This window comes from Pavona decussata, unplaced genomic scaffold (genome assembly GCF_977016875.1).
Source record: "Pavona decussata unplaced genomic scaffold, jaPavDecu1.1 SCAFFOLD_219, whole genome shotgun sequence".
Taxonomy (NCBI): Eukaryota; Metazoa; Cnidaria; class Anthozoa; order Scleractinia; family Agariciidae; genus Pavona; species Pavona decussata.
In genome coordinates, this window is record NW_028145624.1 from 782,389 (window position 1) to 799,293 (window position 16,905).

At 40.0% G+C, this 16,905-nt stretch overlaps 2 protein-coding genes across 2 annotated transcripts in view; both read left to right on the forward strand.

The window, feature by feature from the left end:
* Window positions 1-15,480, forward strand: part of LOC146459390 (uncharacterized) — a 30,730-nt gene extending 15,250 nt beyond the window's left edge. Inside the window, exon 7 of the mRNA XM_085089626.1 lies at window positions 14,715-15,480. The gene's annotated coding sequence lies outside the window, so the exon portion shown is untranslated. The remainder of the gene's footprint in view (window positions 1-14,714) is intronic.
* On the forward strand, window positions 1,346-15,480 carry LOC146459392 (uncharacterized). The gene is made up of 8 exons (XM_085089515.1): window positions 1,346-1,435; window positions 6,977-6,998; window positions 8,102-8,172; window positions 9,580-9,645; window positions 11,331-11,477; window positions 11,729-11,830; window positions 12,111-12,285; window positions 13,453-15,480. The coding sequence occupies exons 1-8, from the start codon at window positions 1,346-1,348 to the stop codon at window positions 13,740-13,742; spliced, it is 963 nt and encodes a 320-aa protein (XP_084945641.1). The 3' UTR covers window positions 13,743-15,480.
* Window positions 15,481-16,905: the final 1,425 nt, after the last annotated feature.

Genomic DNA, 16,905 nt, shown 5'->3' on the forward strand with positions numbered 1-16,905 from the left:
ATACCTCAGTGATCGATCTATGAAGCAAAAAAATCTTTTTACTTCATAAATTTTGATATATTTGTGCAATGATGCATGTTAAATCGCGCGCGCTCTGACAAACTGCCGTCTATCGATCGATAGACGGCACCTGTGTAGCCAATCAGATTGCGCGTTACGCGATAGTCGGTCACTAAGGTATGCTAATCACCAATTACACGATTGTCTCCCTTGCTGTGGGATTGGCTATTATTCCACTTCCGGTTACACCGGTTGCATACGGAAAGCGACTACAATCGCGGACTGCTAAAGCATATCCACGAGTAAAAAAACGATATATATACACCTGCGGATGTTTTGAAAGGAAACCCAGCATTTCAGAATTTCAAAAAAACTTATTATTCCAGTGGCGAATGGAAAAATGTGCTCCTCTTTAAATTGTTCCTCTCTCGACTATATTTTAGTATGAGTATTTTTTCCTATTTTATAACATTTTCTGTCAGTAAACTTACTCCATTGTGAGTATTGTAAGTATTGGTAGTACTGTACCTAGTGTAGGCTGATTGTATTGTAGTATGTATAGTAAACATTGTTAGTACTGTAAGTTTAATAATAAGTATTGTAAATCAGTTGTCATTATTAAAATTAATAATAATAATAATAATAATAATGATAATAATAATAATGATGATGATGATGATGATGATAATAATAATAATAATGATTTAAATCATTTGGATATGACTGAGATTCGTTCAATGTCAAAATTTAGGGGTGCCCTAACCCAAGTTATGCAAAAGAACGCGGTTTTTCTATTACTTTATTTTCTTCAGAGGACAGTTGTCTCGCACAAAAAAAAAACAAAAAAAAAAGATATACAAAGGTTGCAAAACAAAATTAATGTCCAGTACAAACCCTCATCTATTAGAAAAAAATCGCTCGATCTCAGTTAGTGTTTATTTAGCCAGGCGCGAGAAATCGAGCGCGAAGAATCTCATTTCTCGCGCTCGATGACGGGCTCATCCTCGGCGACTCAGGAGCAGTTAGTCGGGTGGAAGGGATTACTTTCGCCCACGAAAATCCCTTCCACCCGAGCAACTGCATCCAAACCCAACCCTATCAAAATCGCACTTTCCGAGAGATCAAATTAAGAAAAAAGAAATGAGGCAAAAAAAATGAACTCATGATAAAGAAGTGACCTTTGAATTTATGGTGATTTGAAGCAAGCGATGGTTAAGCACAGCCGTTACACAGGGCTCTGTTTAGTCAGTATTAATACTCCAATACCTAATAAAGTCAGTAAACCCACTTTAAATGTACATAAGAAACTAAATTGGTCGAAAGACCGTAAGGAAAAGCGGTCAACATGGAGAAGGGGTCGTGCCGGGCGATCCACCGCATCCGTGGGCCGCAGAAAATGAGGGAGAAAGAAAGAGGTACTTCAAACTTGGTGCAAGTAAGGCCTAAAAGCGAGTCAATCAGGAGCTTAAGCAACGATGACGGCAACGGCAACGAAAACGTCACCCGAAAATATACCTTTTTTTAATTTGTGCTACTTCGCGATTATTTCAACTCGCTCAACTTTTACAAAAATGGCGAACTATCCAGGAACCAAATTGGTAGGAGTGGCGTACAAGTTAAGAAAGAAAATGAAAAATCCCCCGTCGTGCGTTCACGTTCTCCACAAAACCTTAATTTTGGTCATTTTACGTTCTTGTTTTGCAGAGGACGGTAAAGAAATGTACCAAAATTTAAAACGCACGTGCAGAGCGATTGTTTTTGCTCATAAACCTATTGTTTTGCGGCGTTGTCGTTGCCGTTGCCGTCGTCGTTGCTTAAGCTCTCCAATAAATCATCTTGACGTGTAAGCAATAAAAAGGTCACAATTTTACAGCACGAGGCTGACTATTTGAAAATCACTATATCAAGAAGTGCTAAAAATCACATTTCAGAGCTTCTAGATTTCCAAATCTTCTGGGGGAGTATACTCCCAGATATCCCTTACCTCGCTTCTCCTTCAAGTCTGACTACGGCTTAGACTTGTCTCAAGTCGTCTTCTTATGTGCCAAAATTAAAGGGAGTGACCGATGAGCGACACTCCGGCACGGAAACGGACCTTGACAAAGTCTATCTACGGCCCTGCTCGCTGAATAACTTAACTTGTATCCCAAGTTTGCTCACCTATATGGTAACATCATCATCACTTCGCTACTTCGTGTTTTAAACACGCCCACGTGAGCTATTTTACTCTGCTTTTATTGTAGACTGCAAGCAGTCCGTCGAGAGGCTGCGAAATAGCCGAGCCCGAAAAAAAACTAGAGCGAACGTGCGGAAGGGGGCTTGGGGAGAGGCGGAAAAAAGGGGAAAGGAAAAGAAAGTCTCTTCTCGTTTATTTCTCCTCGCTCCAGTCTAGCTGCGCTATGAGCACACCATCTCGACAAACCAGAAGGGGACTGCTTGCAGTCTACTTTTATTGCAGCTAGCTTAACATATAACCGGAAATGGTGTGACAGCTTGAGTTTATATTAAAACCGGATGTGACATTTTTGAAAATTAGTACATGTATGATTGACACTTGACATCGGAGAATAAGAAAAGGGTTTTTACGAAAGACGAGAGACGAGAGATCAAGGCAACGCGCTTATGTTCAAAACTTGAGTTATAGCGAAGAGAAGTGATTAAAACTTGGACTTGCCAGTGAGAAGGAGAATGAGTTATACTGTAAGTGAAGTATACCGTAAAGAATTTGGGTACATTTGTGCTGCGGGGACAAGGATCAACGGATGCAACACGGAGGAAACGGCGAAAAGAACGACAGCGGAATTTTGTCAGAATGATCGCGTGATCGAGTAAAAAAGCGACAGTGGAATCTTCCGAGTCGATGGAACGCCTAGAAAGCTAAAAAGAGCATCGACAAGAAAATCGGCAAACTAAAATACCACGTCCAACCGGCGGATGAGCTTTTTTGGAGACACAGAATACATGGAGACGGAAATTGCCGCAAAGCAAGCAAGGTTGCAAAATAATCGACAGAATTATGGGTGGTCATACAACTGGAAGGAATGAAAAATTAATGGGACAATCGGGGAGTTCTGCAGTCAGGAAGAGGGACAAGAAGATCGAATTCTCCATGTGGATTCAAGGGTGGGACAAAAGAAGATACAGGATTATCGAGTTTACATTTTTCTGATTGCGAGCCAGGATCTCGATAGCCGTTCTTAGTGTCGTCACGCAACGCTCCTCCCCACAAACGGCTGCTGTAAACCGAACCATATTCCTTTCCCGATAAGTAACCAATCAGGTTCAAGCTTCCATTTTCTGAAAGCTCCTCGCGCCAAGTTTTCAGTTCGGTGTCTCCTCCAATCACAGCCTAGTTTGTAATGACAAAGCAAACCAAATGGCGTGGTAAAAAGTGTTGACGGGCCAACGCGACTCCTGCAATTCGCAAATAGATTTGTAATAAACGGTACCTTAGCTAATCTTGATCATGAAGGGAAAAACTCAAATATACTGAATGGAGATTTTCTTTATGATCATTCTGAGCCGTTAGGAGAAGTTCTTCATATGCCATTGGATATGCTAGCTCTGTGGCATTTGTTTAGGTTTACCGGCTCGGATCAACTGTAAGATATCACACAGCGCTAAATAAATGCTATCTATGAAGACGTGGGATCCTTGGATTTCGTAACTCGTGATTTCATGCTTTTCTGCAATGAGATTGCAGGATGTTTGTTTATCACGTATATGAGAGTCTAACAGATTCACGTCTTTACAAAGTTGAACAATGTTGTCTCTCGCTTTCGAGAGCTTTGGCCTCTTGCAGTTGTTTTCATCTCTGTCGCTTCGTGATTGAAAGACAAGTATTATGTTCTTAGAGCTGACATGTATCTCCATTGTGAATTTGTGATACGTGATTGGTTTGTTCGTTAGACCACAAACACAAAGGGAAAGGAATGTGGTTCGGTTTACAGCAGCCGTTTGTGGGGAGGAGCGTTGCGTGACGACACTAAGAACGGCTGCGTAGGAGACTAGGATCTCGAGTCAGGTTCCTGACTGCCAGGATTCGAGTCATGATCTCGAATCTGGATTTCGAGTCAAGATTTCGAGTCTAGGTTTCGGCAGAAAGATGTGGCTTTTAAGTTTTGGGTTATCAGTAACGGCGAAACGAGAATCGGCGTAACAGGGACTTGTTTCACTTTGATTGATTGATTGATTGATTGATTGATTGATTGATTCATTCATTCATTGATTGATTGATTGATTGATTCATTGATTGATTGATTGATTTTGGTCTTCTCTAAGTCTATGAGTATTCACATTGTGGATGCGCACCGGTCCACTGCAACCGCTATTACATGTAAGGGCCATCACGATTAGTGCACGAATGTTAACCAATTTACTGCTGGCGGATGCAAATATCCAATAGGCTTTCTTGCATATTGTAGTTAAGGAGAAGGACTGGGACGCGTTCCGGTTCTTATGACAAGAAGAAATACTTGCGTTTCACCCGAGTACCTTTCGGAGCAGAAGGTAGCCCGTTCATACTGGAGGCTACCCTGCAACATCACGTCATTCAGCGGCCATCAGAGCTTGACTTGCCTGTCAGAGCGCGTAGAGAAACGAAACTTATGTTAACAACCTCATGAAAACTAGAATTTACGTGGAAGAACTGTAGGGGTTCAAACAGGAAGTGAGTGAAGTCCTTGAAAGTGCAAGGTTCCCAGTACTTAAGTGGAAGTCCAACGTCACTCTGGTAGACATTGAGACCAATCCAAGCTAGTTACTTGGGATCTTGTGCGAGAAGAGAGAAGATGAACTAGAGGGTCAAACCCAGATACTGAGAAGAGAGCTGACCATTGAAAAAACGATCAATGCTCAGTCAACTTAGCAGCGCCTATGATCCACTCGGAATAATTTCAAGGACCATGGTGGAGGGCAAGCGAATTAATAGAGAGGCGTGCGATGAAAAGGTTGGCTTAAGTGAGCAGTGGCACAACGCGAGATTGGCTTAACTGGAGCATTCAGCTTAGGAATGTCAAGGTACCCAAGAACATAGCCAGAGGCAGTAACAAGATGAAGGGCATACATCACCACGTTTTCGCGGACGCCAGCAACATAGTGTGCTCAGCTGCGACAGTTGCAGTAGTCGAACACTCCACGGGTGTTATGAAGGGGTTCCTGACATCTAAGGCCATAATGTTTCAACGCAACACGTTGATTACGAGACTAGAACTTGGTGAGCGGACAGATGGCTGCAAACATGGTAAAGATTTTACTAAGGGCGCTGGGACCGTGGCCAACTCAACCATTTCGGTCAACTTGTGGACGGACAACATGGTTGTGGTATTCTGGATTTGCAATCCAGCAATGGCATAGAAGACACTCGTATCCAATCGCGAACTAAGGAAGATCGCAGAAATCACCCAAGATCCAGCCTGACCGCAGGCTAGGGATCGATTGAAGGTATTGCCTTACAGACAAGAAGCTGGCTGGTTATTTTACCGTGGCGCTTCCGCTAACAAAGACGGTGGTGTGAAGGCTAGAATGGTTGCTCTTCAAGAAGGAATGGCCCAAACAACCGAGACTAGAGACAACAAAAAGTGTTAGCGAGTAGCGCAAACCAGTAAACGAGGGGGTGCTTTACTCAGTAGACAAGGAGTCTGATGATTGGGACGTACTCGAAGATAGAAACAACTATGAGCAACGTTGTACGCGACTCTACGGTTTATGCAAAACTCATTTAGCAGGAAGCGTTACTGAAGCAAAGGAGAAAACAGAGCTGTTGATGACGGATGAGATAAATGGTATAGGAGCCCGATAGATAACGAAAGTGCAAGCAGGCCATGAACCAATCCTAAAGAGCCTCGGCTGGACGCTAGTGACGAAGGAATGCACTGGTATTCGCAAGTGCAAGGGAAAAGTCTTCAGTTATCATTCGACGTACACTTGACGGGAGAGTATTTGCAGGCAAGCTAATACTTCATATTTACGAGGACCTAAGACACAAAGGGGTCGCCAACACCATGGCAGCCGTGAGAGAGGAGTGGTGGATACCTAAGTTATAAGATTAAAGGTGAAAAGGTGATCAACAGTTGCCACTTGTGTAAAATGTGAAACACCCAACCATGTGGGTCAACAACAACGGCGGCGCTACCGTCGTATCTTGCACCGAGTGTGGAACGCTGAGACAACGGGGGATCACTTCACTGGAGCCCTCAGTTGCAAGGTTTCCATGAATGAGTAGGGAAAGTTTCACGACCTTCATATTCATTTGCGCTGCACCGAAAGCAGTACACTTAGAGGTCACTAAGTCGCAAACAGCAGAAGAATTCCAGAGCAAGCTAACACACGTGCGCCAGAGGTACCGTTGTTGAGACGGAGTAATAGGTGTGCAGCTCAGAAACCCGGAAAAAGATTGCTGTTGTTATAGCAAGAAGACGAGTGAGGGCGTATGCTGAGTGACGATGATAAAGCTCCCCGGAGAGTAGATCAGGTGCAATGTTCTTGAAGTGTGTAGTTTCTATCCGTTAAAGAACGCTGAAAGATGAAATTTCAAAAAGCCTTATCGTCGACAAAATTAACAACGCTCAATTTTTAGGGTAACTTGACCGTAAATGGTCAAAATGGTGTGGCCGGCAATACAGGCGTTTTCTGGGGCGCGCAAGAACCAAAATCTCCCAAAATCTAGGTTTATTGTAGCCGCCATGTTGGATTTGCAAACTCTGGGAAAGGGGGCGGGGGAGGTAGTACCCACCTCCCTGGGACCCCCTTGGTCCCGCTTTTTACTCTCCCCAATACTCCTCTGCTTTTAAAATCTAAGATGGCGGCTGAGGGGTTCGCTCGCTCAGCAAAATACGCCTGCTTTGCAAGCAAGAAATGGCGTAACAGCTTCTGTATAATATTACAACCGGATGTGACATTTTTGCCAATTACTACAGGTGCGATTGATACTTGAAATCGGGGAAGATAAAAATAAAAAGGAAAATTTTTTTGAGAGACAGAGATCAGCGCGGTTATCAGTAACGCAGTGGCTATTCGTACGGCACCCGTACGGCGACTTGTATTTGCTATTTGTACGGGAGTCCGAAGATTTCATAGGATTTCTCTGTAATTCCTGATTCTCGCTTATCCAAATTATTATATTTACCTTTAGAAGGAATAAGCGAATCCAGTGAGTGCCCTTTCTTTGAGCGAGATAAGTTTTCGTACTCTCTGCTCACTAAGCGAACGAGCCACTCGCGACACTTGGAATTGTTTTGCGCTATATTCACGCACACGTCACGCGATTAGAAGAGACCGTACAGCGACTGGTATTTGCTATTCATTTGGGATTCCTATGAGTATCAGTAAAAATTATCATTAAATTTAAGAATTGCTAACCTGGTTGAGAAATTCAGACAACTGATCCTGACCGGTGGTATACTGATTAAGCAGTTCCGTGGACTCCCGTATTCCCAACCTGCGTGATGCTATTCGTACGGCCAGAAAGCCGCGAAATGGGAGTTTCACTTAATGGAAGAATTTACCTATTGGATACTCGCATTTCCGTACAGAAATTATGTTGAAGATAACAGAACACACCTCTCCTTCTGACACAGGTATAAATTTTCACTGCAATGACTGAAACTGCGCCTACTATAGAAGGAAGAAGAATTCCCGTATGAATAGCAAAAATGCGAATAATTCGTACGGGATTACCAACGTGAGTTCAAATTCATTGAATTACCAAGTTGTCACTTACCCCCCGATCCAAGCCAGTGTATTATAACTATTTATAAGATATAAGAAATTCTTTTCGCACATTTTTAAGCTACAGCGTACTAATTGTAGCCAGTTGATCTGTGAAGAAGAGGTTGCGTGACATGTGCGAGTTTATGTTAGTAGCTCGCAAAAAGTTTGAAGTGTCGCGAGTGGCTCGTTCGCTTAGTGAGCAGAGAGCACGCAAACTTATTTCGCTCAAAGAAAGGGCACTCACTGGATTCGCTTATTCCTTCTAAAGGTAAATATAATAATTTCGATAAGCGAGAATCAGGAATTACAGAGAAATCCTATGAAATCTTCGGACTCCCGTACGAATAGCAAATACAAGTCGCCGCACGGGTGCCGTACGAATAGCCACTCCGTAACACAGTGGAAAATTGTGTGACAGTAAAGAGGCGAGATTCACACTTGGACTTGACAGCGAGAATCAGAGTGAGTTATACTGTGAGTGAACTGTACCGAATTTTGGTAGATAGAAGTGAGGTTTTTCTCACAGTTTAGTAGGCCATTTTGCAAGACTGACACTGACATAGTAATCATAAAGAACAAGTGAATACGTCATGTAATCAGTGTAACTGAATCAGATGGGTCCCGCGTTGATTGATATCCCTTGGCTTCATTCAAGCTTGACCTCATGACTCTTTTTCAGCAAATCCAACATTTAATAATTTCTCTAAACAAACCAAAATGTCTGATACATGGGAAGATGCCTTGCACTTCCTTCAGCAATGCTGGATATTAAATCCTCGCTTCACTGAGCACACTTCACGTGAATAATCCTCCGATAAACCTATAACTGCTATACTATACTGCACATTCACCCCATTGTTCACTGAAAAATACATGTACAGTTCTGCCATGAAGGTGATTATTTTTAATGCAGTTCTTTTTCAGCAAATCCAGCATTTTAATTTCTCTAAACAAACTAAAATATCTGGTCGATGGGAAGATGCCTTGCACTTCCTTCAGCAATGCTGCAAGTTAAAGCCTTGCTTCACTGCTGAAAGGGAACGCTCTATACATGACTAATCCGTTAGTATTACCTTATTCTGGAAAACCTATAAATTATATGCTTCTCCTTCAATGTTCAGTTGTGATCTCATGATTGTTACACTGCACATTCACACCATTGTCCAGTGACAAATACAGTTCTGCCATGAAGGTGACTAGTTTGAACGCAGCTCTTTTTCAGCAAATCCAGCATTTAATAATCTCTCTAAACAAACCAAAATGTCTGATACATAGGCAGATGCCTCTCACTTCCTTCAGCAATGCTGCAAGTTAAAGCATTCCTTCACTGCTGAAAGGGAACACTCTTCACATGAATAATCCGTTAGTATTACCTTACTCTGGAAAGCCCTTAAAATTGTATGCTTCTCCTTCAATCTTCAGTTATGATCTCAAGATTGCTAACTGCACCTTTACACCATTGTCCAGTGACATATACAGTTCTGCCATGAAGGTGATTATTTTTAATGCACGTCTTTTTCAGCAAATCCAGCATTTTTAATTTCTCTAAACAAACTAAAATATCTGGTCGATGGGAAGATGCCTTGCACTTCCTTCAGCAATGCTGGAAATTAAAGCCTTCCTTCACCGCTAAAGGGAAACACTCTTGACATGAATAATCTGTCAGTATTACCTTACTCTGGAAAACCTATAAATTGTACACACCTCCTCAAATTTTCAGTTGTGATCTCAGGATTGTTAAACTACACATTTACACCATCTTACAGAGAGGAATCAGTACAGTTTACCATGAAGGTGATTAGTTTAAACATTTTTTCTTAAAGCTGGTGTTCATCTCTGCTTACTTTCCCTTTTAATTTTGCTTTCTAGATATTCCCAATTACAGTTCTCAGCCTGGAGATTTTATGCTTCTTTGTCAGTTTTACACATGGAGAGGTAAGTTTAACAATTCTAGTGGATGTTAGTAGATACACTGCTCAGTAAAGCTGCCCTCATCAGGAGCTGATAATTAAATTTCCGCTGTTGATGAAATAAAAAAACCCTCCGATAACCAAAACAACCTGACTGTTCATTCGCATCTGTACATTAACCCTACCTGAGTGAAGGCCATTTCCATTTATTTGTAAGATGCATTAAATTTGTGGCTCTTCCACTGTGTAATTATGTTAAAAATTAATGTAAGATACTTCCTGTGACCGTGGGTGTGAAAAATCAATTATTTTTCTTTTAAACGGCTAGACTGGAGATACGAATTCCATCTGACATTTGCTGAAAATCAAGACTCCTGAGCAGCATTCACTCCGGCCATCCTATAGCTAGGGCTGTGTATTTATATATCAAAGAAGGTGCCACTGGTTATGTAGCCGGGCATGGTTATCACAAATACTAGTTCATAAACCTCCCTGACATGTACATTCTTGTTAAAGTTTATTTTGTAAATGTGTGATGAAAATTAACAACCAATCAAAGATTTAATCTGGGCAAAGACTTAATTTCATCGATAGTTTTGACCACAACAGTGTATCAGTGTAGTTACATTAAATAAAGTCTTACGAAACAAAGTTAAGAGAATGGTATAATAAAAATATTAGGGACAGTAATATTTTCCTTTCATGGCATGAAATGATATCACAATGAAAATATAAGGGGGCTTACTCTTATACTAGTTTACACTGTAAATGTGTTGTAAAAGTTAACTAACAATCAAAGATTTAATCTGGTCATAGACTTAATGTCATTAATAGTTGTTGGTTTCGTGTTTGATGCCATCTAAAGGAAAACGACAAAAGTAAGTTAGCAATGTAACTGAAGTATGATAAATTTCCTGCTTTTTTGTAAAACACGAGTAAACCGTTTCACTGAAATTCTGCTTGGTTTATGATCACACGTCGAACTGTATGACAGCAACAATGTAGAAGGCATTCAAAAATCGGGAAAAATTAGAGACTTTGTTTGAAGCTGGGGGATGCCATCTCAGAATTAAACCCATTTGAATGGAATTTGGGCCACAGCCTAGTTACTACGCAATGAGACATAACCAAACTTCGTAAATCCACTAATTTTTATGAAGTCTTTCTGGTGATTGGGTTCGTTTCTTCATACGACGCAAATTGAACAATGTGCAAACTAGGGCCCAGTCCCTTCATTAACTTTGGAACGGGCCACTCCAGAAACTATACTGGGTAGACTTGTATGAGTGAGGGAGTATGGGATCGTTTGACCGGGTAGATGGATTGAAATGGCACCGATAAATAAGTGCATTTCCCGACAGTTAGTTGTATATGTAAATACTCTTTTAGGTGAACGGAACGCGTCAGCTGAGTGAATCAAAATGTCTATGAAAAATCGCGCGAGCACAACACCGGAAGTGAAAATGCAGCTTTTGGCGTGCAAACCCGAGAGAAAAGCTGCAGGAAACCTTTGTTTTTATCTCGAAAATTTTTGCAGTGACATACCTTATGCCAGGCTTTGATCGACTTTGAGGTGTTTTAGCAAGGTTTGGTTTGGTTATTTTCTGTTTTGAAAAGAAAATTATTCGCTCGTAGGGTAGGCCCACACATACTTAAAGAAAGATGAACGTCAGTGAAAATTGATCAATATTTCCTTCAAATGTTTTGCAGGTTGATAATTACAAAATGGATCTCCTGGAAAAGGGAACATCATTCTCAGAGGAAATCGATGTCGATGAAAAAAAAGACGTGGAAGTTTTCCGAGTTCCTTCTCACAATGACGTTGAAGGCGCTGATTTTTACCACGATTTTAAGATGGTGAGTGCACTTGTTTCTGATCATTGGTCAAGCGGATACAGGTTGCAAAAACTGTAAGCTTATGCTGAACTGACTGACCGTTATATAGTGGTTTTTCACAATCTATTATAAGAGCGAAGTAACTGACATGAGCGTGATATTTTGGTAACTGAATGCTTATATGGGGTAATAACACCAAGTGGTTCGTTAAAGCGCTTTATCTCTCTTTTCGGAAACCTCCATCATTGATATTTATGCTTCTTGATCTACAGCGTGTCACTGTTACCAGGATTCTGTCTCGAAAAGTCTGCTACATCTCAAAACTGGACTCAGCTATGTCATCGCCAGGGAAACTGAAGGCGGACCTCGATCGGGTAAATAATCACATGTCACTCCTATAGTGAAAACTTGTTGAAATATTCGCCAATTAATTCACCTTAGTGCTTGTGCCTTGCATTCGAGGAAAATTGCCGGCCCCAAAGTTTATCGCACTGACATTAGAGGGCTCCTTTCTTTAAACGTTTCTGTTCATTAAACATTAATGTTTCAAGGTCGTGTCAATCAAGTAACTAAACTTTAAGAGATATGACTCTTCTATCCGTGGCGGTTTTTCTTATTAATGCACTTATTTCATCGTGCATTGTGATTCCACAGGCAGCTTCCCAGACTGGCACGCTTCCAGAGGAGACAGATTCAACTCTTGTGACTGTAACTGGACCTGCTAACAGACTTCTTCTCACGAAGGAGATCTTAGACTTTTGCGGAGCTTTGCCGATTTACTACACGGAACACACTAAAGTTGATCCAAGCAATGAAAATGGAACTGCGAGTAAGTACAGGCAGATTTTGAGCTTTTGTTAACATCAATAGACCTGGGTAAGGACAAGTCATCGTGTAGTTAAAAACGTGACATGTAGTTTCGGTCAAAGCAGGCCAATCAGGCTTCATTTCCCTTCTTGTGGGTTTGTTCCCGAAACTCAGATGAGTTTCTCACATTCACTTCAGCTCAAATCTATGTAATGGAAACTACATGGAATTTCTAAAAATGTTCTTCCATGTGACCTACATTCCTGATATACTAAAAAAAAATAGATTTCGCGTTTACGGAAAGGATGCAAAAATCCAAAAGTTTTTTCCTAAAAGTGTCCTTCCCTATGACCTACGTTAAAAATTAATAATAATTAATAAGTTAGATTGCGACCTCAACATCGATATAATGATCAAAGTTGCATTACAACATAAAAACGAAAGGATCATAAATTACACTTAGGCATTAGTATGTTCTGATATCGCGTTTACAGAAAGGAAGCAAAAATCCCAAACCTACAATGATGTCTGTTTTCTGTTATTTACATGCTACAAAATATTCTCGCCTTAGTCTGTCTTTTTGATAAAGCAATCACCAGATAAAAGCTAAACCATCTTCCTTTCCAAACAATTTGTTGTAATTAGATGGGTGGAGTGGGCTGGGGGGGGGGGGGGAAGGAGTTAATGGAGTTGTTGTCAGTCTGAATGCAGTTTGTTCGGTTTTTTTTAAAAAACTGAAGTTTATTTCAGAGAATTCTGTGACAAGGGAAAACACCACACAACTAGGGTGCTGAGGTTATGCTATTTTCTGTTAAATAAAGCCATGAACAACTAAATATATTTAATAAAAACTGGATCACTGTGCAATGCAAATCCAGGTATTTGATTGGCTAAGCGGCCATGGTATATGAGCCATTATACCATGCCGGAGAAATGGCGACCATTAAATTGTCTTCTGGTTGTTCTTGCAAAGCGAAATCATCAAGATCTGGTAATATTTCGTGATTGTTTTTAATAAAACAATTATTCCACTTGTGCTTATTGGATGTGAGATGATTATAGCCGACACGGCGCTACGTGCCGCGTTGACTATATATTTCGCCGACCCTAAAGGCCAACTCTTCTAGGACAGAAGGTTCACCCCACAGTGTGAAACCAAAACCTCATCTGTCTGTTATTTGCTTTACAGTTATCCGAAACAGACGTCAGAAGCGAGACAGGATTATAGAGAGCCATAAATCTTGCCTTAAAACGCTTGGAAGAGATCCTTTCGAATACGTGAAAAACGGTGGTTGCCATGATCCAGATACATACTGGGATTTAACATGCCGTATGGTGCGCAGATCCTCACACTGCTACTATTATGTTACATGTACTAATGAGGTGCCACTTGGTAAATTTCAATGGAACTGCAATTCTGTGCATAGAAGCTCTCGGAGTCCACTCTGTTGTGACTACATATGCCCTAATAGCAGCTAAGAAAACTAGCTAAGAGCTGCGAATGTTCCTTGCCAGCGGAACATCTATTGAGATTTGTTAAGATTGTGAATGTTTCTACTCGTTTAGTTTTCCTGGTAAAAATTCGATTGTCCACGTAAAAGGTATGGACAGAGTTACTAAAAATTGTATCAATTGTAACTTCTGACCATTCTTGGCACTTTTTCTTTTATAGGACGGACCGGGAAGAGGGAATGGGCCTTTTCACTGTCCGAGTTACTTTTTTGTAATTCCAGTTTATATAGAGGAAATTACATGGCGGCGCGATGATACGAATTTTATTTTCGAGTGCTAAAAACAATATTTTGCTCGCTCGCTCCGCTCGGTCTTAAAGTATTGTTTTTAACACGAATTTGTATCTTCACAAATCTATCGCTCGCCATTATTCACCGACTGTTTACACGAACAACCTTAAAAAAGTGGGAAGTGATGTCATCAATATTCAATATTCTCACTTATGAGGATATGGAAAATACGCCACTCGGGTCCCGGATGTAGTTTCGTATGAATTTTATGAGTAGTGTATTTTCCAGTAAAACACTCCTGTCTATATATCATGAAAAACCTACATTAAACGGTCACCCTTGCGAAACGGCTCATTGACCCGCTTAATACAAGTGTAACTGGATTAAAAAGATATCAACAACAGAGCAATTTCACGTAGGAGAAAACCCAGAAAGGGCGAAATGGCCAGTAAAAATTTTCTACTTCCTTTTGTCATCTGTAAAGAGAAGTTACAGCATTTGGTTACCAGAATGGACATACTTATAGTTACTGTTTTTGGAGTCTCCTTTTACAAGTGGCCGCATAACCCGTGAAGACAATAAAAGTACACTCGTTGGGACTTTGTAATGAGGTGAACGCCAATTGGAGGTCGGTTTCACAGTATATCGGGGAGCAAATCTCGGGACTTTAAGAAATGACCGCTCAATACAAGGTAACCGTTTAATGCAGGTTCGACTGTTAAGTGTTTCTATGAATTTTCTTTTGCTAGTTTGCAATATATTTCTCCACTTTGCCAGACTGTGCCCCTTTGTGCACCACATCAAACTACAGACAGCTGTAATTAGTAAAACAATGGTAAGAAAAGTGCATATGTGATCTGAATCAATATACATTCACGTAAATAATAGATACTATCTAGGTACTCTAAATTTTCTTGATTTTTGGAAAACAAAACTAAACTTTTTGGTTTGTGCGAAAAAGATTGCTAGTTTCTGTTTGTGCGACTATATTTGGCAATTTTCAATTAAATATTCGCTGGAAAATTTAGCTCCTACTTGCATTCTGAGTTATTGAACAAAAAATACCGGTTCAGATCATAAAGGTTTTATTAAATGTGGAAAACATAGTTTTCTGGAAGCCTCTCCAAGAAATTTCGAAAATTTATTACATTTATTACCCACATTTCCTTTTGCTTTCGCTAAAAATTGCTAAGTGATTTTGAACTTTATTTTAAAAATAAATTTAAAGAACAGTTTAGTCTACAATAAAAACAAGATTGTTTATAGCTCAAGTATAGAGTACATAAAACTATTCTGAGGTAGTTTAGGCTATTGTAAAGCAAAATTGTTACTAGCCTCAAGTGTTAAGAAAATAATTGATCGTGCGTTGTGTTACCAAGCTATATAATCATTGTAATGGTGCGTATAACTGGAGTCATATCTTCAGATGTATTTGATTTGACTTTTTATGAAATAAATAAATATCCTTTGCTGGCCTTGTTGTGTTTCTCCTTTTTAGTTTTTTAACTACACTGAAACCTCCATAAGACCCTCTGCCCGACTGATACCTCTTACTTCCATAAATAATGCGCCTCATTATTAGTAGAGATCCGTGTGGATACATTTTGATGACTGATACAAGTTGTACAGATGGTGAAAGCGGTTCACTTTTAGTCCGTTGTTGTTGTCGTTGTCTAAACTCGAGCTATATACAACCATACAGCATTAGGCAACTTTGACATGATTACGGATATCGAAGAACTGCCATAATGCGCTTTTTGGAGCTTCTCTATAGTGGTCAACAGACGTTTTGTCATAGAGCATTTAGTTCAGTTATGGAACTAAAAAATCCACCAGCAATGTTAAGGACGGTGCCTTCTTTTGCTACTACGCAAACGTTCTGCGCATCACGAGATACTCGGGTTTCCTATGGGTGGTGGCGCGGTTTAAAATTATGCGGAGAAAGCAGAACTTAGCAAGTGCTCTTGGTATCCAAAAAGAAAATTGGGGGTAGCCATGCATTTTTCAGAGATAATAAAGCTTCAATTTTACGAAAACGCCATACACTGCATTGCTTTGTATTTTACTGTTTCTCAGAATAATTGTTGCTTAATTATCTTTCAAAAATGCCCCGCTACCCCCCAATTTTCTTTCTGGATTCCAGTAGCCCATTTTAAGATCTGCTTTGCCCGTTTAGTCATAAACTGTGCAAATATACTTCTGTATAAGTAGGGACAGTATCACCTATCTGTAATTTCACTTTTAATAAAACGTGATTGATTGATGTAAACGTTGAAATAATGGTTTCTTTCTGTTGCGAATTACCTGCCACGGCACAAAAACTAGGATGATAATAATAATAATAATTATAATAATAATAATAATAATAATAATAATAATAATAATAATAATAATAATGATAATAAAAATAATACTAATAATTTACCAATTGATATAGCGCGTATTTACATATTCTGATCAATAGCGCTTTTAAAAGAGAAAACGAAAATAGATCACCGTGAGAATAAAGTAAACTAAGTTACAAACTATAAAAATGCTTCTTAAAAGGATAGGTTTCAAGCCGATATTTAAAACTGTAAAGTGATGTTGCTTGACGAAGCTTCACTGGTTGGCCGTTTCGGAGCTGCTGCTGAAAATGATCTTGCTCCCAATGTTGTAAGCATTTTTCCCTTGGGATGGTCCAATAACAGACCTAAGATTATCTAATGAATTCGATTTTATACTAAAAATATCACTAAGATAAGTTGGCGCTAGGCCATAAATACATTTGAAAGTCAAAAGTAAAATCTGATAGGATGAATTATCTGCGGCTGCGGATGGGTAGGACGGAAATAGCTAGATTGCAACAGAGAAATTTTGCCAAAATAATCGCATGATCGAGTAAAAAAGCGACAGTGGAA